This window comes from Lycium barbarum, chromosome 9, assembly GCF_019175385.1.
Source record: "Lycium barbarum isolate Lr01 chromosome 9, ASM1917538v2, whole genome shotgun sequence".
NCBI lineage: Eukaryota > Viridiplantae > Streptophyta > Magnoliopsida > Solanales > Solanaceae > Lycium > Lycium barbarum.
The window spans coordinates 21747455-21772986 of NC_083345.1; the positions used below are offsets into that span (position 1 = coordinate 21747455).

At 35.5% G+C, this 25532-nt stretch overlaps 3 protein-coding genes across 7 annotated transcripts; 2 read left to right on the forward strand and 1 right to left on the reverse strand.

The window, feature by feature from the left end:
* The first annotated feature begins 4337 nt into the window (after window positions 1-4337).
* LOC132610511 (uncharacterized) lies at window positions 4338-10237 on the forward strand. Its single transcript, XM_060324832.1, has 2 exons — window positions 4338-5084; window positions 8202-10237. The coding sequence occupies exons 1-2, from the start codon at window positions 4843-4845 to the stop codon at window positions 9577-9579; spliced, it is 1620 nt and encodes a 539-aa protein (XP_060180815.1). The 5' UTR covers window positions 4338-4842; the 3' UTR covers window positions 9580-10237.
* LOC132610512 (norbelladine synthase-like) lies at window positions 5093-8181 on the forward strand. The gene has a single exon (XM_060324833.1). It carries the CDS (start codon window positions 6430-6432, stop codon window positions 6913-6915), a length of 486 nt encoding a protein of 161 aa, XP_060180816.1. The 5' UTR covers window positions 5093-6429; the 3' UTR covers window positions 6916-8181.
* Window positions 10238-10246: 9 nt separating the features above from the next.
* LOC132610510 (membrane protein of ER body-like protein) lies at window positions 10247-25259 on the reverse strand. 5 transcript variants are annotated; one of them, XM_060324828.1, is made up of 9 exons: window positions 24997-25259; window positions 14517-15236; window positions 13751-13849; window positions 13411-13506; window positions 12255-12479; window positions 11935-11994; window positions 11403-11606; window positions 11178-11239; window positions 10312-11058 (listed from the first exon to the last, which is right to left on the reverse strand). In XM_060324828.1, the coding sequence occupies exons 1-9, from the start codon at window positions 25175-25177 to the stop codon at window positions 10591-10593; spliced, it is 2115 nt and encodes a 704-aa protein (XP_060180811.1). In that variant the 5' UTR covers window positions 25178-25259; the 3' UTR covers window positions 10312-10590. The 5 variants fall into 5 exon arrangements, with proteins under 5 accessions (XP_060180813.1, XP_060180814.1, XP_060180811.1 ...); XM_060324829.1 differs by having other exon boundaries at window positions 10370-11058; window positions 13411-13509; window positions 14517-15224; XM_060324827.1 differs by having other exon boundaries at window positions 10370-11058; window positions 13411-13509.
* Window positions 25260-25532: the final 273 nt, after the last annotated feature.

The window sequence follows — 25532 nt, forward strand, 5'->3', positions numbered from 1 at the left end:
TTAAAAAAGGAAAGAACTTAAAAAGTAAACTTGTAATTACACGGTGTAATTACCACCAATTCTCGCCCCCTCTTGAGATTTGAAGAGTGTAATTAAACCCCTTCAATTACACCCAATTTCATGCTGACCAAGTTATTACTTGGCCAGACAAACATGTCAAACTGTGTAATTACACCCAATTACACACAAATCCAATTCCTAAGTGACTTTTCAAACAAATTCTAAAAGTAGCTTATAAGCTAAAAGTAATAAGTGGCTTATTTTGGCCTATAAGTACTTAAAAGCATTTTTTATCTTTGCCAAATATCACAAAAAGTAGAAAAGGGCATAAAAGCCAAAAAGACACTTAAAATAAGTGTTTTTTTTTTTTTTGTCTTTTAAGCCCTTTTCTACTTTTTGTGGAGTTTGGAAAAGATAAAAAGTGCTTTTATGTACTTATTTTTAGGTTTAAAAAGTACAAAAATAAGCCAAAAGCCAAAAGTTGGGTATTATCAACTTATGACTTTTAGTTTTTGACTTATAAGCTACTTTTAAGAAGTCAATTCAAACACCCTCTTAGACTTGCTAGTAATTGCTTATTTGGTGAGAGTTGCGATTGTCTTTGTATTTTACTACTCCCTCCGTCTTAATTCATGTGATATAATTTGATTAGATACGAAATTTATGAAAGAAAGGAAGACTTTTGAAATTTATAGTTTGAAACGAGTCATAGATATTTGTGTGGCTGTAAATCATTTCATTAAGGATTTAAAAGAGAAGCTTCAAGTTAAATTATTTCTAAATATAGAAATGTACCATTCTTTTTTAGACAGATTAAAAAGAAAAGTGTATCATATATAAATAGACAGAGTATTTTAGGGAAAATAAGAAAGTTATCTTAAACTTGTATCCAAAAGTCAGAAAATAATCAAAATGGTCCTTAACGTATGGGCTTCCGTTCCACTTGGCCTTTAATGTAAAACATGATAGAAATGGTTCTTAATTTATTTCAAAAAGTGATTAGGTTAGTCCTGAGTCATATAAGTAAAGATAATTGCTAATTTTGTTGTAAAAATAAATAAAGCCCTCGACGCGTGCATTGCATGTGAGCTGTCATACAACAAAACAAAAGGTAACTTATTGTAGCTTAAATCTGATTCAGGATCCACATCAAAGTTCATAACCTTAACTTGAAATATACTGAGAAAACTGATGATGCAGGGGTAAAACTCGTAAAAAAAATTACAATTTTATGATGAATATATTCAATGGAGTGTGGAAGGAAGTCTAGAATATGATCTTCAATTGGGCTAAGTAGGTTATGTATGAAGGAAGATGTTGAGACCCTCAGTTTATTTTGACAACACAAATGAATTGTCTTTACTTATATGGCTTAGGACCAAATTGATACCAATTTTGAAGGAATTGAAGTTACATCTATTTTTCATTAAAAAATTTTATGCGCTTCCACGCCCCTTGGAGACCTCGTAAAATGGACAATATGATGACCGTTTACTAAAAAATCCATTATGTGTAATATTGAGTTGAAATGAGTGTAAATTAAGAGATGCTGACGTTGAATATTTATATAAATCTAGGGTGAATGTGGACGAAGAAAATTACGTGTTAATTATAGTCAAATATATCCCTCTGTAACAATATTATTGGGTCTCAAATTTTTTGGCTGATATAGCGAATGATTGTTATACACTTTTAATGACATTGATATTTAAAGTAATATTTGGCTGTTATAGGCAAAAAAGATGCATAAAATCTAACTTTTTATTTTTAATTGTCAAATTTTAAGCTTAATCACACTTTGTATAACGAAGGAAAATATTTTATTAAAAAAAAATATCTTCATATAATAGTGTTTATCATAAATAGTGTATTAAAGTATCAAAATATTTAGTCAAAATCTATAAATCTATTATTGATAATCATAGAAATTATATTTCTATAAATATGATTAATCATTATATTACCAAAAGAAGATAGCTATTATAGAGAGGTAATTTTATAAAGAGCATACTGTTTTAAAGATAATTATTGCTATTATAAGTAAAAATTATTATAAAGAGATAAAATATAATAAAAAGAGGGATTCCGAGAACATTTAACCTGTTATAGAGGGGTATTATTATATGACTATGCTTAGAGAGATGTGACAGTACATCTTTACTTTTTCTATTCGTGTAGTCAATGAACACCTTAGTGCACAAAGTACACAAACTTTTACTTATATCAGTACTAAAAATTTTATCCAACCAATATTTGTTGGAAAAAGAAGAAGATATTTTCTTCCCTATGTTAAAATTTTAAAACCACCTTAACAATTATCAGTAATGCCCTTGCAAAATTTTCAAGGTGATATAGATAGCACTTTGTTAGGGCCAATATTTTTTTCGAAATAGATAGATTCTATCAAAAATTGATTAGGGAACTGTGGATACTCAAATCCTTTTTGTTATGAAGCCATTAAAGAGCACAAAGTTTTCAATATTATTCATCAACTACGAGATTTGCGAAGTACCCAAAACATAAAAAAGAAAATTGCCAACTCATATTGGCCCCCTATCTCAAACTGAGTTTGGTTAACTAAGAGTAAGAAGAGTATAAAACAACTAATATGAAAAATAAATAACTGTCCTGCATAGACCAAGCTAGGGTAATACAGCCCTCAGCTAACAAACAAAGGTTTTGAGGTTATATCTACTATTGAAAAGGTTATCATACATTTTAAATTTTAAAATGCATGGTTGCAAAATGCAATCATTAAGAAAAACTCAATTAGTAGGGGTGAAAATCATTTTCATCTCCTAAGTTTAGCTTAAAAATCAAACACATCCCTAGGTTTGAACAATTATCATTTTCATCCCCATCTCAATTTCCGGTCATTGACCGGTAAGTTAACCGATAGTTGACCGGTCATTAAAGGACTAAAATGTGATTTACTAATATTTGAATTTAATAAATGCCCTTAATCAATCATATACATTCCTTTCATAATTATCATTTCTAGTTCATGAGCTCATGTTTAAAAAAAAAAAAAAAAAGAGCTCATGTTGACTAATGTTATTTGTAGCCTTAGGTCATGAATAATATTTTTTTTCGAAATATTTTTTTCTAATCAGTGTTTGGTTATAAAATAATCTATTTTTGTCAAATCCAATTTGAAGAAATGATAATTATGAAAAAAAATGTATATGATTAATTAAGGGCATTTATTAAATTGAACTATTAATAAATTACATTTTAGCCCTTTTTATGACAGGTCAATTATCGATCAATGGCCGGAAGTTGAGAGGGGAATGAAAATGTCAATTGTTCAAATTTAGGGGATGTGTTTGATTTTTAAGTCAAACCCGGGAGATGAAAATGATTTTCACCCCAATTAGTAGTATTTATTAGTTTTGAATAATCTTTTCCCTAATAGCATGAAAAGGAAGTGGGTTCCCTTTAAAGGATGTCTGGACCTATTTTATTTAAAATAATAAATAATCATTTTGTACTTCATTAACGAGCCATGAATGTTTGTTAAACCTTTTCGAGTTGTACTATTTTCATTCGATGATTTTTATGTCCATGGTTCATTCATTGATTATTGTATACTGAGTAGTCTACCAGTACAGTGAATTTGGTACCAAATTTAACCAAAAATTCCCAACCTCGAATTGGATAGAAATCAAAATTTAATATTTTAACAAGAAAAAAAAGAAGAAAGAGTAAGATATTACACTTTATTCGTCCCCAAAAGAATAGTAGGATGTACCAAAGTCAGTTTCTAGTTTGTGACATGAATTCAAGTGTAAGTTTCAAAGAAAGACCATATATTTAGAAATTGTACTATAGTATAAATTGAATTACCTTATAGTTAAAAATGTGAAATCTTGCAGTTAACCAAACCATATTTAATTTCATATAAGTAATAATCACTTCCTCTGTTCTAATTTATGTGACACTTTTCATTTTTTTAGATGTAAATTATGTAAAGTTTGACGAACATTTTAAAGCATATTTTTCATCATATAGACATAAGATTGAATTGAAACTTGTATTATACTTTTTATATAGTTTTTGCATATATAAATTTTAATTTTAAAATATCGAGTTTATCTAATCCGATTTAATTTTAAAAATTTATTAAATTAACTCTCGAGAAACGAAAAATGTCACATAAATTGGAACGGACGGTTTAGGACAGAAGAACTAGTTTTTATTGTATCTTCTAAACTAAATTATTATTTTACAAAATGGAACCTCAATTTTTCATCTAAAAATATATTCAAGAAAGTATGAAATAAAAAAAGAAAGGAAAAGACCCAGAGAAGTAGCCCTGTTTCCAGTCTTCACACTCAACATCATTTTCTTCTTCCTTGGCATCTCTCTCTCTTTCTCAGACAAAGACATTACATTTTCCCCTGTATTTAGGATAACAAAAGGTCCCATATTTAAGCTGCTTGTCCCACGTTTCTCTCCAACAACTAACAAATAGCCAAAACTCCTCTCTGTATCTATTACTATCTTTCTCTATCACCTATACAACAGAATAATACTATAGACTAGTGTGAGCCTACACACATAGTGAGCTGGAAAAATGCCATTTTAACTTCAATTCTGGATCTAAAGTGACCCCATTTTGTTGAAATAAAAACCCCATTGCAAATCATACCTTAAAAAAGAGGGTTTTAGTAGATTCTTGGTGTTTCTGTAATGGAGGTGGCAAGTCTTAGAGGATGAAAGCTTACATTTTTTTAGGAAAAAAATGCAATTTTTGCTTCAACTTTGGATCTAAATTACCCCATATTGTAGAAACAAAAAACCCCATTTTGAATTACACCTAAAAAAAAAAAAAAGAACCAAATGGGGGTTTTAGTAGATTCTTGGTGTTTTTGTAATGGAGGTGGAAAGTCTGAGAAAATGAAAGCTTCTATTTTTAACAGTAAAGGTTGTGCAATGGTACATATAGGTGTTAGTGGCACTGGTTTCTTGATTCACAGGAATCTTTTGCTTACCACTCATGTTATTCTTCCTTCTGTTGCTGTTGCTGAAGCTGCTCAGATCCGCCTTCAAAATGGTGTTGTTGCTTGCCTTTTCCCTCATAGGTCTGTCTTTCCTCTTTACTTACTTTCTTATTTGTATTATAGTATTATTTATGAAACTGCCCCAAGTGGAGTGGAAATAGAGTTTTCATATAGCCGACCCCAACTAGTGTGAAATTGAGGCGTAGTAACTGTTAGGGGTCGTTTGGTAGCTGGTTCGAGTTATGCAGGTGTTAGTAATACATGGATTAGTTATGAGGGAATCTATGTATTATTTTATGCAGAGTTTAGTTATTCATGTATTAGTTATTCTAAGCTCAGAGTTCCATTAGTATAAATTAGTAGGTGGTATTTTCCGATTTGGTGTCTTTTGTGTTACTATACTCAAAGTTACTAGACGTTTGTGTTAGAAAAGATAGTTAAATAGTGGTTGGTATTTTCCTCTTTACTTGCTTTCTTATTTGTATTACTCCCTCCGGATCAAAAAAAGAGTCCACTTCGCCTTTTTTTCTTGGATCAAAAAAAGAGTCCACTTAGCAAATCAAGAAAGAATTAACCTTGTTTTTTCATATTTGCCCCTATTAAGTGTTAAATGATCAAATCCCAATGCTTATTTAATTAGGGTTAGTTTAGTCAAATAACCTATTTTTGTTTAGTAATTAGTATTTTTTTAAGGGGTGTGCAAATGACTAAGTGGACTCTTTTTTTGATCCGGAGGGAGTATTTTTTATGAAATAAATAGCGACCCCAACTAGTATGGAATTTAGGCGTAGTAAAAGCTATTGTATTGTTGTTTCTACTATCTTCTTGTTCCCAAACCAAAAGATATAAGGTTTGCTCTTGTTTATTTGCCTTTAATAAACTAGGTGTTCATAGTTAGTAGGTGTTTGGCTATAGATTTCAGATATTTGTCACTTTATTTGGAATTTATGAAGTTGGAGTTGTGTTTGGTTATACTTTCTGCAAAGGAGAGAAGAGAGGACTTTATTTGGAATTTATGAAGATGGAGTTGGAAAATAGGTTTTGAGTACTTTTCCAATTTGAAAATTTTATAGCCAAACACTTGTTTTGAAATACAGTGAAAAAATATTCCGGAAAAAATTGAATAATTCTCATGACTAGAGAGGTCTTTAGATTAGTATAAATTAGTAGTAGTTGTTTAGGCCCCAAAAATTGAGCAGAAATGTTGGTTGTTGCTAAAAATGCATTGAATAATCAGCTGGCCAGCTGTTACAGAATGTTTGGAATCTGTGAAACTATATTCTCTTTGTGTGCACCTTTGTCTTGATGTGGAATTTGAGACCCTTTTAAGCTCCAATACTAGTAGTCTTTATTTGTGTAGGGGTACATCAAAGAGCATTTTCAATAATTTAAACACCTTGCATTAGTCTTAGAACAACTAAAAATTATGTTTGGAACGATTTCTGAAGAGATTGAAGTAGCTGTGCCTGCTAGTGAAGCTTGGAAGGTTTATGGCACGCTTCGACTGGCCAATATTGTAGTCAAAGAGCTCCCTCATGTCGTACACGAGATTGACGTAATTGAAGGTGATGGCGGTGTTGGGACAGTCCTCAAACTAACCTTTCCACCTGGCACTCCGCTGTTTACCTATTCCAAGGAAAAGTTTACTGTTGTGGATAATGAGAAGCGGGTAAAAGTAGCTTTGGTTGTGGAAGGTGGGCTTCTTGATCACGGATTCACTTTCTCTCAGGTCCGTTTTGATGTCATAGAAAAGTATGAAACAACATGCATCACCAAAGCCACGATTGAGTATGAGGTCAAGGAAGAAGCAGCTGCTAATGTTTCGTTAGTTAGTATTCAAACTTTTGTGACCATAATGGAAACTGTTGCTAAGTATCTAACTCAGCAGAAAGATGGTCAATCATCTGCCTGATCTCTTTGTTTCTGTTAAGCCCGTGTGGGTGTTAATTCATGGAATAGCTTATAAGTTTGTATTTGCGTATTAAAAGGAATAAAATAAGAACCTCACAATCGCTGATTTTATTAAATATGAGATAACTAACATCACAGGATAGTAATTAGCTGTCGATTATAAGGAAAAGATGCAGGGGTTTCATATAGAGTTGGTCAAGGTTCTAGGATGAGATGGTTTCTACTGGGTGTCTCTGATTGTTATGCGGAGCTTCTTGTTCTGAGGGTCACAGAAATTCGAAGTTAATTGATAAATACTAACAAAGGTTGTCAAAATAGTCAATCATAAAATTAGATCTGGACTTGAGATTAATGTTTCTTTCTCCAACTTAATCAATCACATTGCGGAAATTTAGATTGAAGTTACGAGTGCTGACAATTTTGTTAACACATTTAATTAACGGAACTATGATACCTGGTATTTCGGCTAGTTGGTTTTCCAAGATGGAGGTTTATCAGATCGGTCATGACTCTCGTACAATGTGTGCAACAGAATTTCGTCTAATAGGAAGAGAAAGCAGCTTCACAATGAGAAGCATACATTAATATCGCATATGATCTTCTGAAAACAAAGTTGAGAAATCTGTGTGCACAATTTTTGCCTGATGTGATCTATTTCACAAAGAGATGAAGAAACTCGAAGGATAGGATGAAGTATCATCATGTGCTAAATAATTCACTAATATCTGATGTTCAGCTGAAGATCAATAGGCATTCTATCTAGGGGTGGCAAAATTAACTCATGAAAACATGACCCGTCCAACCCGCTCAAGTTTGGGCGGGTCAATTTATTAGCTCAACCCATTTCAGCCCATCTAAAAATCGGGTTGATATGTAGCCCAACTTGACCATAGAAACCTTGTCAATATATTTTCAAAAGGACATTCTTGTATTTGATATGTTATAGATAGCCATAATAAAGGAAAAAATAGTTAAAACTTAGTAAGAATTGGGCAGGTTGGGTTATGACCCGGTTTTTAGCTTATGTCAGTCCAATCCATTTCAGCCCTAGTAACTTTTGGCTCGCCCATTCATTAACTCAGCCCATTTTTAACTCGCCCAATCCGCCCATTTGACACCCCTAATTTTATCTGTGGAAGAACTTGACGTTTGAGTTAAGTTACAAACAATACATATTAAAATTGTTTTGCTTTCTGATGAGTGAATGCTTTTATGCATTCTAGTTTTCTATAATTTCATCCATTGGTCTCAATTTTATGCATCTAATTTTATACCCATGTATTGCAGATTCTTTATAACCAGTTCTGTATTAGATCTGACAATAGTTGGCCTTGACGTCATGGATGGAGACACAAATGCACATGCTCATCAGCCTCACTACCTAAAAACCTGTTCCAAACCTAATTTGGAGCTCGGTAATGTCGTTTACCTGCTAGGATATAGCGAGAAAAAGGAGTTGACAGTTGGTGAAGGAAAAGTGATAATAGCCACTGATAATCTTATAAAGCTTTCAACTGATGGCAGCATAAGCTGGAGGCCAGGTTCTGCTGGTTTTGATGTTCATGGCAATCTTGCATTCATGGTATGTGACCCTATGAAGCTTGCGAAATCTCCCAACTCAAATTCCTCAACCACTTCTCCGTCCTCTTCATCATCAAGGAAGAAGGAATGTCCCATGCAATTTGGTATACCTATCCCTATCATATGCGACTGGTTAAACCAGCATTGGGAGGGAAACCTTGACGACCTCAACAAACCTAAGTTACCAATAATTCGGTTGATGTCAGCTGGTCAAAAAAGCGATCATTCTTCTGCTTCCTTCACGATGAGGCGTGTTTTTAAGTCAACTGAAGCTGAAAATGCGGGGACCCCATCATCATCGAACAGATTGTCGAAACCTAGAGAGCAGTCTGGACCAAGCTGTCCCGCGGTTGCAACTAATATGGAAGAGGAAGCATTAACTACTGTACATGGAATTCCAACTCCTGAAATTTATGAGTCACCAAATTTAACTTCAGTACCAGTTAGGACAAAGGAGGGTACTCAGATCCAGCTTTTGGATATTAACTTCCCGCCCAGGATTGCCAAATTTCCCGGCTCACCACAACCTGCTAGAAAAATCCCTTCCAGCTTTGGTGAAAATTTTGTCACCAAACCTCGCGCGGAGCATCCAGCAAGAAAAGGCAAAGCAAGTGATCTATGGCAATCCAATCCTGTGGCAGATGCTGAGAATGCTTCAACTGGATCTGTAAATGGGGTCCAGAGCGAAGTTCAATCAAGTTGTTCTCCTATAAGGATATTGGAAATGGAAAATGGATACAGTAGCGACGGAGAGATAACAATGTATTCTGCTGAAACTGCTGAAAGTCGGAATTTTCCAAGTCCAAGAGAGGGAAGGTTTCATCAACAGGTAGGGAGGAGCCAAAGTTGTGTCAACTACAATAGATGGGGAGCAGCCCAACAAAATGCGGTTTCTCGAAGAGCAATGCTAGAACAACAGAGGCAAGGAAGGAAAGTCTACTCTCAAGGGGCGAATTCTCACAGGAGTAATGACTATTTTAGCCCGACTGTATCTTCGATCATGAAGAAACGGAACAACTTAGAGACGCCACCAACCAGACCCCGTCAAAGTGCAGTAAATTCATCACCAAAATGGAATTTCTGATTTTACAAACTTTAGATAAAATCATTCTTTAAGCCAAGCTCTCCTTTTTTGGGCTTACAACTGTAACTATATACTGTGACTACATGTGCAAAGGAAATCCAAGAAGAAAAATTTAGTTAATGCAGTCAGTCATTTGTGATATACAACAAACGATCTATGGATACCGCTAGACAATTATACCATAGCAGGTGCTAAAATTCAGGGCATTTTGAGCTTCTCTGGGATTTGCATGTCACTTATGCACTTCATATTGAAGAAAAAGTTTTTTTTTTTTTTTTTCAAAAGATGGAGAAATCTCTCGGGCCAGCTGGCACACGTTGGAAAATTGATGGATCATGGATCCGCTCATTTATCCTTCTCTACTTAAAATGGGGCATAACGCATTGCACTTTCACCACTAAATCAAAGCTTGGAGAAGAAGATCTCAGCAGTAACTTCAACAAGGAGTCAAGCAACAGTTTTGCTAATTAAAGATGCACCAGGCCTGTTTATCGTGTTTAACTGGTGGCAAAATAGAACAAATGAACACAACGGTAACTATTCTTTACTTCATGTGTGCATAATGGGTTTGTGCACTGCCAATCTTTATGTAACACCTTATCATAATTCTAGTTTTTCTGTTAATCTTTAAAGATCAATGCTTTGTTACAACTTTAAACTGGACATTTTGTGCTACATTACAAAATCCACATGTCAAGAAACCATCCAAATTATCGAAGGTACCGAAAGCCTACAAAACATGAACTGGAGAATACATAGAAGTTTAAAGGGAAAATACACAAAACACACCTGGACCTTGAGACCAAATGCCTGTGAACACCCCTTGACTACAGGAACACATTTACACACGCAAACCTTTCCATAGTGTATCTAAGACACACCATGTTTCACATAGGAAAACCAATACAAACACTCATTTAGCTTAATCAAAATTCCCAAGGAAACAACCAAATTCTCAGAGGTTCTGAAAGCTCACAAAGAACGAAGAGTAAAACTATCACAAAGAAGATTTCAATAGGATGCCCAGGCTTTATTTTGTGGAATCATCTCAGGGGAAAAAAAAGAGGGTGCAGGCTTTGTGTCAAACCAGCCCAAGTCATCCATGAGCCTCTTAAATAAATGACCTGCTGCATAAGCAACACCTGAGGCCGTACCTGCAGCTATGACATAGGACACAATAGTCCTGAAGTATTTACCGAACTTATTTGCTCCTCGTGTATAAGCCTTTGCAATAGCAAGTACGATGACACACAGAAGAGAAGCCGCTGCGACTGCTATAAGCTTGTAGTCTCTGTCGGCACTCTTACGGAACGCGAAGCCATATACTACTGGTGGGACAAGGCCAAAGAAAAAATATGAAAACAAGGCAAAAGTAGCATGAAGTAGGAAATGCTTTCTTTGGCCAAGTAACTCTCTGTATCGATCTGCCTGGTCACTAAGATTGGAACCTCCTCCGACATTGTATTTCAAGTCCACGAGCTGCAAGTTTCCATTTGATTCGAGAATAGATTAAGAAGCAAGAACTAAAGCAGAAGAGAAAGGAAAGTAAAAGAACAATCAGCAGCTGTAAAGAAGAGCTGGAACTGAAGAATACTCACATTTTGACAAATGACAAACAATCCACCTATCAGATTTGCCACTCCAATAGTTACAATATTCACTGCAGTAACAAGATAAATCTATTTGTAAGTCTTTATTATTCCATCAAGATTTTGGAAGAGAACAGATTTAGAAGCCTCATAAAGATCTCCTTGATTACCATTAGAGTAATCAACCCAGAAAAGAAAATTAAAATTTCAACCAAAAAGGTCTCAATGACTTACCTGTGTCAGCATCAGCAGCTGCTGCTGAAGAAACCACTCCCAAGCTTGTAATTGACTCTATCAAACCTCCATATACTATGCTTTTTACAATCTCCAGTGATTTGGACTGATTGACTTCAACCGAAATCACTGGTCTTCTTGTACTGCTGCGATCCACTGTTGATGATGAAGCTTCTCCATCTATAGGAATTCGGCAATCATCTCCTGCATTATATAGCTATTTATCACAACATATTTCCTTAGAAACTTCTTAACATAACGTGAACACCTAAGCTCTAATGCTTCACAAAGGGAAACAAGTTCGAACATCTTTTACTCAAATTAAATAAAGCTATAGATGCTGAAACTAAGAAGATTCAAATACCATGTGTGCTTTTTCATGAAATACTAGTGTAAGCTATGACTACATCAGCCACTTATCCCTCCACTATATGAAAAGACAAACATAGTGGATAGGAAGCATCTGCTGTATCACACGAGTACTGGAATACAAATGTGTTGCTACATATCTTCAAGTTTCCAGCACTATCACCTGTATTCTCATTAATTTCACTTGGTGTCGTGGAAGGCGTTGCCCCTGGAATGAAGCCACCTGCAATATTTCCAGTTTCCCAAGGATCAGTAGAAAGAAAACAGATAAGAAAGAAGTTCTCTGCTCACTTTGCACCAAGAAGTACAACAGTACATGTAGAACTTCTAGCCTCTTGACAACACAAACAAAGATGTTCAAAAGTAGAAGCTGGATAAAAGAGAAAGTTGAACAAACAGAAGCAGAAAAACTTCTCCATAAAGATACAAAACTCTGTGTATTAAGGAGAACTAGACATGAATTCTTCTCTTAAATTGCATTACCTTCCTCTCCAAGATCAAAAAGACCCCCTGAATGTTTGGGTCCTTTTGCTGGAGGAGTTCCTAAGGGTTTCTTACTACTCGGGGATATATGGTCAGCTGCATCATTATTAGCTGATGGCAGTCTTTCGTTTGGAAAAGGATGACTGTTCTTCCCAGGTGGTGTTTCAAATGGATTATGAGATGAACCCAAATCAGCACTATTGTTTGCTTGGTTAAGATTTTTCCCTGTTTCAACAATATTGAGAGTAACACAGGGTCAGGTAAATAACTGTTAGAAAATACTCTTGGGTCAGGTCCACCCATAAGGGGTGTTATTAGCCCATAAACTGATTAGTTTGTCCTCCTAAAATCCTAGTCCGTGACCTATAAATACATAATTACGGCTAGGGTTACTACTTACTACTTCCTTGCATGACAATAGGATATCTACGTTGTGGACAAAGGAAGTTCATCTGTATCGCGAGGATTCCCAACGACCAGTGACTAAAGTCGTGGTTGCTATTGATCTGTCTCGCAAGGAGAAACCCATAAGTCTCTAATTAGTATTTACAATTAAAATTCTAAAATAACAATATCAAGATTGTTTAACAATGTTAGACATTATTCATGCTAATTGGCGAACTAAATCAAGGAATCAGCAAAATCGAGCACCTCAAATATAGGCTAGAGCAGCTAATCAGTGCATTGTCCTCCATAAACTGCTTGTCAATAGTCCTTTAATTAATTTTTTTTTTATGTAATCTACAATAGGTTTTGCACTTGGTATGTTGGCATAATTAGAAGTTTGTAAATTTTATTTGTATTGCGCTTGTGGGGAGGGGCAAGAAAAAGAGTGCAAGGTGGGAGAGGACAGTATATTCGAAGAGTTGAGTGGTCTGGGTGATGAAAGGAGACATTGTTAAAAAGCCTGATCACAGCTCATGATAATCTGAAGAAGCCAATTGAATCTACTTAAACCATGGGGAAAAAGATATAATTTTTGTACTGTCACCAAAGAAACAAGTTCTGGTCGATTTGAAAGTAATTGTATAGGATGCATGCAGTTTGATCAGCTATAGCAAACGAATAATATGTGATTGACTGGTGCATGCATATAGTTTTCAGTCAACAGAAAGAAAAGAAATCAAAAAATTAAGAAACTATTACAAAACACCACCTGGCTCAGTCTTTTTTCCATCTGCTACTTTCTGTTGAGAAGCATTGTCCTGCTCCCTTCTCTTGCGAAAAAACCAATGCAGATCAAAGCATCCTTCTGCTAAGTTTTAAATTATCACATACAGTCAAACTTCACATTAAGACTGCTAAAAAAAGAAATTATCTACTATCTTTAGCATCATTTCTTCCTTTGATGTTTCTAATGTAATTAAATCAGTTATTTGAACTAGAAATCTGTACAAACTAGTGAAATAATCATACATGAAAGTGGTTACAGGCTTACACCTCCTACTGAAAGCAACAGGATGATTTGTAATGCGTAAAGTATCGCGACTAAGTACCTTCATTTGCCACTGGTTTTCCTCGTTCAGTTACAGACCTAGAAGGCACAGAGTTTGTGTCTCCACCTCCAAAAATGGGGAATGGATTGAGCTTCTTTCCTGCATAAATTGAACAACCATATGAAATACTCTGCATACAGTTATGAAGAAATGCTGTACTAGTTATCATGTCTGGAAATTTGTCCGATACATGTCTAATTAAATGTAAAATTTAAAAAACGAATGCACTTGGACCACACACTATTTGAGTTTTTAAGGTTATAACTATAAACTGTACACTGTCAATTCATAAGTTTGCTGTTCTTAAGGGAGTCAAAAAAAAAAAAAAAAAAAAGAGTAATATAGATGACTGTAAGCAACTCAAATTTGATGTCTAGACTACTGGTGTTATGGCTGCCTCTTCTTCACATGGACCAAAGACCTAAAACAGTCCAAAAGGCAAGATGTTATGTCGTATGTATTAGAATTGAGAGCAGATTTACACTCATAGCTCAAAGAGCATTAGACCATTTCAACCCAAATGCTGCTGAAACACAGAGCTTCACTTTGCCATTTTTAAACAATTCAGTGCCATGATCATTGATCACTAGTTGGCATCACCTTTTTCCCTGCCTTATAGTAAAAGTTTGAGCTCACTGGTGTTGTCATCAAACACAAGGACAACAAATGAATCGACATTTTAATTAGTGACGTTATTGTAACATAGTGAAGCATCTATTACACTTGGATGAGATATTCAGAAGAACATAAAACATGGAAAATATACCTATAATTTTGAAAACACTGAAGCATGACAAGCATCCAACTAGACAATCACCACGATCACCAGGTAATATTTCAATCCTTTCCCGCCTTACCCTTCGGAGGACAACCTTGGTTATACGAGAACTGCAGTTAGGACAATATGCATCATGTGTGTGTAGCTTATCAATTGCTGCCGTGTCAAAGAACTCCAACTCGACGGTTTCCTCCTCAACCTTTTCAATGATTCTTTCATTTTCACCTCCTTTTGTTACTGAAGCACTTGACTGTGAATCTTGTCCTAGTGAAGGTGGAAGGCATACACCAGAAGTAAAATGTCCCTTAGTAATTCCCCTTTCATCCTGTGAATCTTGTCCTAGTGAAGGTGGAAAACATACACCAGAAGTAAAAACTCCCTTACTATTTCCAGTCTCATCCTGTGAATCATGTCCTCGTGAAGCTGGAAGACATACACCAGAAACAAAACCTCCCTTAATATTTCCCGTCTCATCCTGTCCTAGTGACTTCCCAGATGGTGGAAGACATACACCAGACAGAATTTCCCCCTTAATATTTCCCGTCTCATCATGTGAATTATCTCCTACTGAAGGTGGAAGACATACACCAGAAAGAATTTCTCCCTCAGTATTTCCCGTCTCATGATTGCCTTTGACAACAACATAACGCTTCTGAAAGTCTACAGTCTTTATCTCGGCAGCCAAGTCCTCAATTCCTGCAATGGACACTGTAGCAGTATATTGTGTGAGGAACACAACTTAGCACTATAGGCCTCCGTGCATATGGCAAAAATTTACATGCACAATGCCCTATACTAGCATTTCTAAGATAATAAATAAGAGAGCTCAAGTTTAAGACCTAAACAAGGAGAAAACATACTTTGATGGTCCTTTAACAAAAATTGGCATGACAATGTTAGAAAATAATCCTGATATGACAGACACACCTAACGGAAAACGATGGTTCTATTCTCGTTACTAGTATATATGATATTCTGAAGCAGCATATGCTGTAATGTGAAAACTTTAAAGGTTCAGTCAGTCCGATGTTGACAGTAACTATCCAAAACTCTGCTATCTGCTATGCATAACAACTGACCTCTAGCGCGAAAACATAAGGAATAACTCCAATCAGGGGGCGCCTAATAGCATAAGTTCATCTGAATCCAGTACTTTCGACGCGGACTACAAATTTATGTGTAAAAATTCATTAAAATTGCACTAAATAATAGTAGGTCTGAATCCATAATTTAAAAAGTTTAATAAGTTCAATGCTAATAATGAGTTCAAATCCAGAATCTGCCTCTGATTCTGGTGAATATGATCAGTCCAAGGATTTCCAATACGGTAAGTTCATACGCACTGACGACATCTCCACAATTATTTAAGTCATTACAAGGCTGATAAATTTGTCACCATTTTTACCGTCATTAAAACATCAGAATTAGGAGCCCGTTTTAAAATTGATTCAGCAAGTAAACTAATAGATGAATTAGAAAACATGTTCTCGAACATATCAGTAGATGAATTAGAAAGCATGTTCTCGAACATATCAGCTAGAGAACATCTAAACTGCATCTACTAGAATAAAGCCATTTCGAGTTTCATGTTTCTAGTACATCATCGATGCATGAAAATATTGGCGACTGACTAAACTAATAACAATATCAGCAAATCAAATTATTTTGAAAAAGAAACTTGAATATTAAAAATTAATATGGCTAAGTGTTAGTTGTAACAAATAATATAAAAATATGTAATAATTGTAAGAAAAATATTTTTTGTCTACAAAGGAAGTTATTTTCTCCCTTAGTAACTAAATATTGAAAATGACTTCCACACACAATTTCTTAATTAATTAATTAATTTTTTTTTTTTTTAGAATGTGGATCATAGAGTAGAGGTCAGGTCACGCCGAACGGATAAAGTTGCAATCCTCGTTTAGTCGGAGGAATTAAGTGGATTACTTCAGTTCAGAATTTGAAATTAAATTTATTTTATATTTGATTAGAAATATTAGTTAAAATTGGTATTAAAATCAGGACTACTGTTTTCCGGTGAAAACGGATAATTAGTTAGAGATTTGTATTTTAATGGTTTAAAGACAAGTAGATCGTATCCAATCCCGTAAACTCTCCTTTTGGGGTTAATATTCGTGATTACCGGAGTTAGATTGAAAGAACCGAGCTTAAGAAATGCTAAATTAATCGGGATAATTATCCACCTTCTATTTGGAATAGATAATTTGAATTGTAGTTGTATTGGATAAAATCCGTATTCGGGCTAGATTCTGCAACCGGGAGCTCAGAGAGACCGTGGGAATCTCCACAGCTGGCATCCACTCCCACCTGCTCTGGTCATGTCAACAAATCTCGATCAGTGTGTTGTGGCAGGGAGGCAAGTGGGGGCACAGTTGGGTCATATCAGCCGGTCATTTAGGTAGAATGGTCTAGCCTTTGGTTTCTATATAGATAGCTTATCAGGTAAGCCAAGACTTTCATCTCATCTCTTGTAATTTATCTCTTATTTTTTCTCTCAAGAAATATACATACGGGCACGCTGATTATCTTGAAACATAATCCCAGAATAATTCCTGAGATATCTCAATTTTATTTCTCAGAAAAACTAATTATGTCAATTAACTTTTCTACTCCCTCCGTCTCATAATAAGTATCACCTTAGCTAAAAACACGCAGCTTAATAAACCAATAATACAATATGAAGTTTATTAAATTACTCTCATATAATAAAAATAAATTATTTTTTCTCTTGATTAGAGCATGCACAAGTAATAAATTAAACCTTTTGACATTGAGAATACAACAATACCAACTTATTATGTGGCTTTTCTAATCATCATTTAGATGTTAATTTAAGTTGTCATTTTTATTGTCTAAGGATAGAGTTGGAAAAATTAGCAAATTTATGTTTTGGTTTCCTAAAGTGACACTTATTATGGAACAATTTTTTTTTATTGCTAAAGTGACACTTATTATGAGACGGAGGAAGTATATTTTTTTAGTGGAGTTTTTGTAACATGAACAGGTTTCTGACATGCATCGTAAATGTATCTTAATCTGAAGACATCCCTAACAGGATAGGAGTCCGGAACCAAAATGCCCCCCAAAAAATCATTTTGAACCAAAATACCCCAACAAAAAAAAAGTTACAAAACTACCTTTAGCGCAGTATTTTACTGCGCTATAGCAGTTTTTCTCTCACCTATAGCGCAGTAAAATATTGCGCTATAGTAGTCCACATTAAACCCATCGGGTTCCACCACTGGTCCCTCCAGTGGCAAAAAAAAAATTGAAAATGCCATTGGAGGCGAAATCGAGGTGGTCCCCACATCCAAAAACGTCATTTTCTATTAAATTTCGTCCGGAAAGTTTAGATTCTCGGTATATTCAAGTCAAGGAGCAAGATTCTAAGTTCGAATTTTGGGAAAAAGCGGCGTACAACTCGATTAAAATAACTCTACAAAAAATTTTCGATTAAGGTTTTCTACTATGAACTTTTGTTATTATTTTGTTATATACATTATATTCTAAGCATGCTTAACATTTAATCCTTGCTATTTTTCCAAAAAAAAAAAAAACAATTTTTTTTTGTTCTTGTTCGACTGGGCAGTGGGTTTTGCCACTGTTCCGTTTTTTTTTTTTTTTGTTTAATTCATTATTTGTTAAATGTTTGTTGTTAATTTGTTAAATGTTTATGAATTGTTAATTTGTTATATGTTTATGAGTTGTTAATTTGTTAATTATTTATGAATTGTTAATGAATTATTATTTTGTTAATTGATTACTTGTTAAATATTGATTATGAATTTATTAGTTGTTAAATATTGTTTATGAATTGAAAGAAGTTGATTGGTAATGAATTATTATGTTGTTAACATTTTGTTTGGATGATTGTTATGTATTGTTTCATAATGTATTGTATTGTGTTGTATTGTATAGGACCAAATCAGTGGTTACATAAAATAGGACCTTTCGTCGTTACATAACAATAAAATTAAAGTAACAATCAAAGCAAACATTATATTTAAACTAACAACATAATATAATACAATAGGTAACAACCATCCAAACAAGTTGTAAATGATTATGAATTGTTAATCTATATTATTTTAAAAGCGTGAATATATATGTTAAATAAAAAAATATTATCTAAAAAAGAATAGTTAAAGTTCTTCTTTTCATAAATACATAAGTTAACGAAAAAATGTAAAGTTTGTAGGAAAATATGTGGTCGACGAATATACTCTTTTAGTCTAATTTTATCGTAGTTGTGTTGGCTATTTGGTCAACTAAAAATATATCACATATTCAAAATAAAGTTCTAAACAAATATTACTGCTGAATTTCGATTCCCAAACTAATTAACTTAAAAGCTTTGCCATCACATAATTCAAAAGTAATTAACTTAAAAGTTTTTGTCATCACATATGTGTCCTTACTATCACTTATTAAATTTATTGCAGATCCCATGTTAATTATTCACAAGATATAATATTACATAATTCACATATTCCCCACACATAATTCACATATAATACATTGCATATCCCATATCTTTCATTTCAAGAATAATGACTAATTTAGTTTGTACAGACCGGACTCTTTCATGGATCCGAATGTTCCCCCCGGGCCCGATGTTCCACCGGGGCCGAATGCTCGCCCGGGGCCCGATGATCACTCGGGGCCCGCTGTTCACCCGGGGCCCGCTGATAGATCAGTATTGTCTTTGCAAGACAATCATAGGTCAGAGTTATTATGGACCGGTACTATAGGGATATCTACTAGGCTCCGTCCCCGTAAGCTGCAGAGAGCGTGGACTCTTTTACGCGAGCACCCCCCACACCCTCGCGTCTTGGAGATATTATTTCGAGGCGGCATCTACCGTTACGTGTCCATTGGTCGGGTACAGCATGATTGGGCGCTCATCACGGCCATGGTTGAGCAGTGGAGGCCAGAGACACATACCTTCCATCTTTGCACTGGTGAGGCCACGATTACACTTCAGGATGTGGAGGTCCTCTTTGAATTGCGGGTAGATGGAGAACCACTATACACTCGATACGAGCCTTCTTCTGGCCAGACGTGGGCGACAGAGTTGACTAGGCTCACCCACTTCGTGCCTGATGCCGAGGGACAGATTTCGGGACAGAGTCAGGTTAAGATTAGTGCACTCTGCACTTATTTGGAGGGTCTGCATCCGGTTGTGGACGGCACCCCGCAGGACGATGTTGATCGTCATGCCCGTTTGTACCTGCTTATTATATTCGGGGGCATTTTGTTCCCGAACTCATCGGGTGCCTTTGTCAGTTTACGTTATTTGGTTTTCTTGGAGCATCTGGACAGCTTGGGAGACTACAGCTGGGCGGTGCTGTTTTGGCGTATCTTTACAGATGCCTATGCCGAGCGTCTATTGGTGTTGTCAGAGATGTGTGTTGATTTTTTGCTCTTCTCTAGGTAATATTTTAAGTGTGCCTTCCTTTAATGTAGACAAACCTCTTGAAACGACGACTTAAAAATCGTATTTTCTAATATCGCTTATAGTTATGTGTGTGGGAGAGGATGCTGCCTTTTTAGCCCGTACCTAGGCATCACCTCGAGATTGACATGCCTTATGCGAGGAGGTGGACAACGGGTTTTGACCGGGATAAGGATACGCACCACAGTATTCTTCCATTCCGGGACCAGCTTGATCATATGACGGACGATACGGTAAAACTATTTAAATTTACATTAATAATTTAATTAAACGTCTTTTCTACTTGGTGATCACTGATTTGTATTTATATGGACGCCGAACGCTGCTATATTAGATGGTTTGCCGGCCTTTTGCAGGGCAGGTCAGAGGGTTTGGAGGTCGCTGTGTCCATTGATACACCTGGACATCGTAGAGGACCACATGCCCGAGCGTGTCTTACGACAGTTTGGGCATACACAGAGTATACCCCCTGACGTCCGTTATGAGCTCCGACACTACCAGCGGGACGATCGGGTTGCCGTTGATGATGATTTTCTGGCTTTCATGGATGTCCAGCTCCACCGTTGGGAGAACAGGTTGGGCACTTTAGCGGTGGTCGGCCATTTGACTCCCATTGAGCATTACATGCGCTGGTATCATCAGATCACACGCCGATTGATCGGCAACCCAGCTTTGCGTCCCCCTAGGGATGTAGGATACTCAGCACTCGCGGGGCAGTACGAGGCATTAGTAAGTTTATCGTATTTAGATTTATTTAATTGCATTAATTGTTACGTTTTAAAAAATAACTTTTTTTTTCTATTGAACACAAATGCAGCTGGTGGCCGTACATCGTTTACGCATCTTGCGGTTAGAGCATATGCCTTACCCTGGGCTTGCGGGGCTTGCGTCGGAGATGGTACAGATATCCGAGGATGGTATCCGGCAGGCAGGAGAGATTAGGTGCAGGGAGGAGCCTGTTTCGGAGGTTGAGTATCAGGCAACGCCAGGAGGAGGACCGGGTGCTCCCAGAGGAGGAGACGGTGCTGGCAGAGGACGCCGTACGCGTAGAGGACGCGCTGCTGCTGCTAGAGGACCTAGTGGTAGAGGTTACCATCTGGTAGATAAGGCGGATGAGGCCGATCCCATTCCAGAGGGCGTTCACGGTCTAGTCCATCCGCAGCTGTTCCAGGCCGGTGGCAGCTCACCTGGGGACTCACCTACGTTTACGCCGATGCTCTTACTTGCTGAGACACCTGGGTCTTCATCACAGCCGAGCCAGAATGCATACATGGAGGAGCGTGATAACGTTGATTGGGCGGCGTTACGCGCTTCATTAGTTGATGAGCGGCCTGTGAGGAATTTAGAGGGAGCCAGAATTCTTGACTTCGATGAGTTTTTGATCCCGGTTAGTATTTAAAATCCTTATTTGTTCATTTAAATTATTTATTTTAAATATATATATATATATATATATATATATATATATATATATGTTACTCATTATTTAGTAATATTTTATATTTTAGGATTCGGCGCCAGCGGGTCCACCAGAGCCACCCACTCAGGCGTTTTCTCATGGGTCTGCCGAGCCAGCGGTGTCTTCCCATGTGACTGTCGAGCCACAGGTAAGCTTTTTATTAAAATTTGTTTTATTCAATATAAGGTCAATATTTAATATACATATTTGATTATTTAAAGTACTTATTTTAAATATGTATGTTACTTATTATTTCATTTTTTTCATATTTTAGGATTCGACGCCAGTGGATCCACATGAGCGAACCATTCAGGAGCATTCTCATCAGCCTGCCGAGGCAGAGGTGTCTTCTCATGAGACTACCGAGACGCATGTAAGTTTTTTACTTAAAATTAATTTTATTCAATATAAGGTAAATATTTATTTAATTTTTATAAACTTTACTTGGACTTCGAACAGCATCTCGTCCAGGAGACTACCTCATATTCACCACCAGACCCATCTCAGGAGCCTACTCAGGTGCCCATTGACACACAGGTTTGATTAAATAAATAATGTTAATGTATTCAATATAAATAAGAAATGGTACTAATTATTATATATTTTTTAGGTTCATCCTTCGGCGCCCGTGGTGGCAACTCTTGACGAGGAAGAGTCCGAGTTTCCAGACCCAGGTCATCATGAGGTTCTGCCCGTGCGAGCAGGACCAGATCCCAAGAAGAAGCACATTCTGGTCAAGGGTGCACGGGCCAGGGGAAGAGGAGATGATCATGATTTGGAGCGCCCTGTTATTAAGAGGAAAAAGGGCGATGGAGACGATGGCGAGGCTGGTGGGGATGGTATGAGCCTTAGGCCTAGGGATAGTCTCTGGCATACTACATGTGGGACCCATCCTCGATAGTGTATATACATTAGTGTTGTACAATTTATCGTAAATATTATATATTTTTTGTATATTTATAAATATTATCTTAGTCTTTATTATTGTTTATAGTTTCACATCCTAAATTGATAATAAAAAAAAACTTGACACATTCGAAATAAAGTTAAGCATTAATTCAAAAATAAGACGAAACCCTAAAAGATAAATAACGTAAAGCTAATTACTACAAGTCTTCAAACAAAAAAGGACTTCGAGCACTTTTCAACCACTAAAACGACAATCCAAAGTATTGCGTATTCTTGATGTATTGAACCTATCTTATTAATTGTACAAATATAAGTAGGGTTCTATATAAAATATTGAAGTTCCGGAGTCTCAAAGCATGATTAATATACGGCTAAACTACGTAAAAAGGAGTGAAAATGTAATAATAGGCTGTTAGTGGAAAATGGTGGAGTCCTATAGCGCAGTATTTTACTGCGCTATAGGTGAGGGACGAATTGCTATAGCATAGTAAAATACTGCGCTAAAGCACTTAACGGGGTCGTTACGATTAAGTGCTTTAGTGCAGTAAACTGTGCTTTAGCGCAGTATTTTACTGCGCTAAAGGTAGTTTTGTAACATTTTTTTTATTAGGGTATTTTAATTCTAAAAATTATTTTTTTTGGGCATTTTGGTTCCGGACCCAGCAGGATAGTTGACATCGATTTTTCTTTTGACATTCGAAAGCTTAGCACCAAACAGGATAGTTGACTTGAGTTTTTCCTTTAAAAAGATGTCTCTAGTTTTATTTATGTGAATACAATTCATTAATATTAAAATATTATATGAATAATGCCATTATCAAAATGATTTCACATTTTTTGGAATGTTTTTCAAAATAAATGAAAGCGTTATATGAATGGGTGAAAATTATTTTCACACCCCAACATTGCTTTAAAAATCAAACTCCCCCTTAACTTTAAACAATAGTCATTCTCTCCCCTTTATCCTAATTGATTTTTTTAAATTCCTATTTTACCCTTACATTATCAACTTGTCCTTTTTACTTTTACTTCTTTAAAACCATGATTTTTTTTAAATCTCTTTAATCTATGCAACAAATTTTCTATAAAAAAATAAATATTACTTTCGAGACGGAAAAAGAAAAATGAGAAATACTAGTTGAGTATATAACTTGATGTCGTTCTATAATGAAATAAATGAGAAGATTTTTTTTTTAATTAATAATAATCAAAACTCTGATATCTATTTATACAAGTAAAAATAACCGGTAATAATAACTTTAAAAATATCTTTCAATGCAGGTAATACAAAATAATTAATAAAAATAGAGGTACATTCTATAACAAATTCCTAAAAGATTGTCTATTATATAAAAATGGATTTTAAATTATAATATAAAATATTCCATTAATGATAACCAAAGCTTGTTTATGTGAAAATAACAGGTAATATGTGAGTGTGTGTGTATTAAATATCAATCATAAAAGATAACATTAGATTTTTTGATAAATTCATAAAAAGATTATTCTACTTATAATATGAATTTAAATAAAAATCTATAAATTCCTAGGTCAAAAAACATAAATTTTATATAATATAAAAAGGTATTACATAGATAGATGATTGAAAATGTCAAGGGTAAAATAAACATTGCATCAGATAAAGGAGGGGAGAATAACTATTGCTCATAGTTGAGGAGGGAGTTTGATTTTTAAAGCAAAGTTGGAGCGAAAATCAATAGACAGAGACAGTCAAAAAACGAAAAGGTGAATGCATGTGGATAAACGCTAGTGTAATATTTTATCAAGCCAACTAAAAATTAATGTACTACTACTAAATATTTTAATTTAACCTTTAACTTTCCCAAATAGAAAGTCAAAAACTGATCTGTAAGAACTTTACGTTTTTCCTTTATTTCTCTCTTTTTAGAAGCCTGGTATTGTCATCGTTCCCTCACTTCATGAGAGAGCTTTGGTATGAGACAACGAGATTCGAGAAATAATAACGAAAAAGAAGAATAAATAATTTTAACATGAAAATCCTCAAAGGGAAGAAAACCACGATCGTGGTCACTCTTATTAATCAATGAAAGATGTATTTATAAGAATACATAATTATAAAGAAAAGCCATGTATATATAGGTAATACCCTAAATCTCGTGGAAATTGGATGTCCTCCAAGTCGGTTTCCAAGTAGGTCATAGGACCTGATCCTTACCTCAGTCCCACAAACATAACACGACATATTTCATTTACACGGGAATAAAACAAAGGCAGTCTGGTGCACTAAGCTCCCGCTATGCGCGGGGTCCGGGGAAGGGCCGAATCACAAGGGTCTATTGTACGCAGCCTTACCTTGCATTTTTGCATGAGGCTATTTCCACGGCTCGAACCCGTGACCTTCTGGTCATATGGCAGCAACTTTACCAGTTACGCCAAGGCTCCCCTTCCATTTACACGGGAATATAGTGATATATTTCATATTCAATAAATTAAAATTCTATCAGTCTATACTCTCTACTAACAAAAACTAAGACATTAAACGTAACACCCGCAAGAAATTGAAGTACAAATATCTTCAGTTTTATTCACGTACGTAAGAGTCTAAAGGTAGAAGTGAACACATGGTTTAGAACATTGCATACCTCCATTTTTGTCCTTTTTGGCCTCTTCCTCATCACTGCTTGACAAATCATCTCCATTAACAGCACCACCATCACCGTTGGCAGTGCGTCGAGCTCGACGTCCAATGAGTGTCTCCTCCGCCTCTACCACCGTCTCCGGCACCACCTCCTTCCAGCTGTGTTGGGCCACCTCCATAGCCATAATGCCAAATTGGAATTATTAATTTGTATATAATGGCACTAAGACTTGTGAAATGGTACGTCAGTAGCACGCCACAACTCTAGTTGTATCTCTCTAAGAAGCAAAGTGTGCTATAAATAGACAGCAGTTCAGTCAATTATCAATGTTTTTCAGTATTAAAAAAATAGGTAATAAATGAAAGTGGTTAGGAGAAGTGTGAAAAAACATATAGACGCGTACTTGGTCTTCCTATAAGGGGGAAAAGAACGTGAAATTCTTTAAAAATGTAATTTTTCTAGACTAAAGTTATAAAATAATTATTTTCTACAATGTTTTTTAGTATTGAAAAGCAAAGTAATAAATGAAGGTGGTTAGG

Bases quoted from the DNA above. Each gene is read 5' to 3' on its own strand.
- LOC132610511 (XM_060324832.1), top strand. From the start codon at position 4,843: ATGGGGGTTTTAGTAGATTCTTGGTGTTTTTGTAATGGAGGTGGAAAG. The intron at 5,085-8,201 runs GTCTGTCTTTCC...CATGTATTGCAG, and splicing joins GCTTGCCTTTTCCCTCATAG to ATTCTTTATAACCAGTTCTG.
- LOC132610512 (XM_060324833.1), top strand. From the start codon at position 6,430: ATGTTTGGAACGATTTCTGAAGAGATTGAAGTAGCTGTGCCTGCTAGT.
- LOC132610510 (XM_060324827.1), bottom strand. From the start codon at position 25,177: ATGGCTATGGAGGTGGCCCAACACAGCTGGAAGGAGGTGGTGCCGGAG. The intron at 12,480-13,410 runs GTGGTGTTTTGT...TTGTTGAAACAG, and splicing joins TGGAAAAAAGACTGAGCCAG to GGAAAAATCTTAACCAAGCA. The intron at 11,059-11,177 runs GTGAGTATTCTT...GGAAACTTGCAG, and splicing joins TGTTTGTCATTTGTCAAAAT to CTCGTGGACTTGAAATACAA.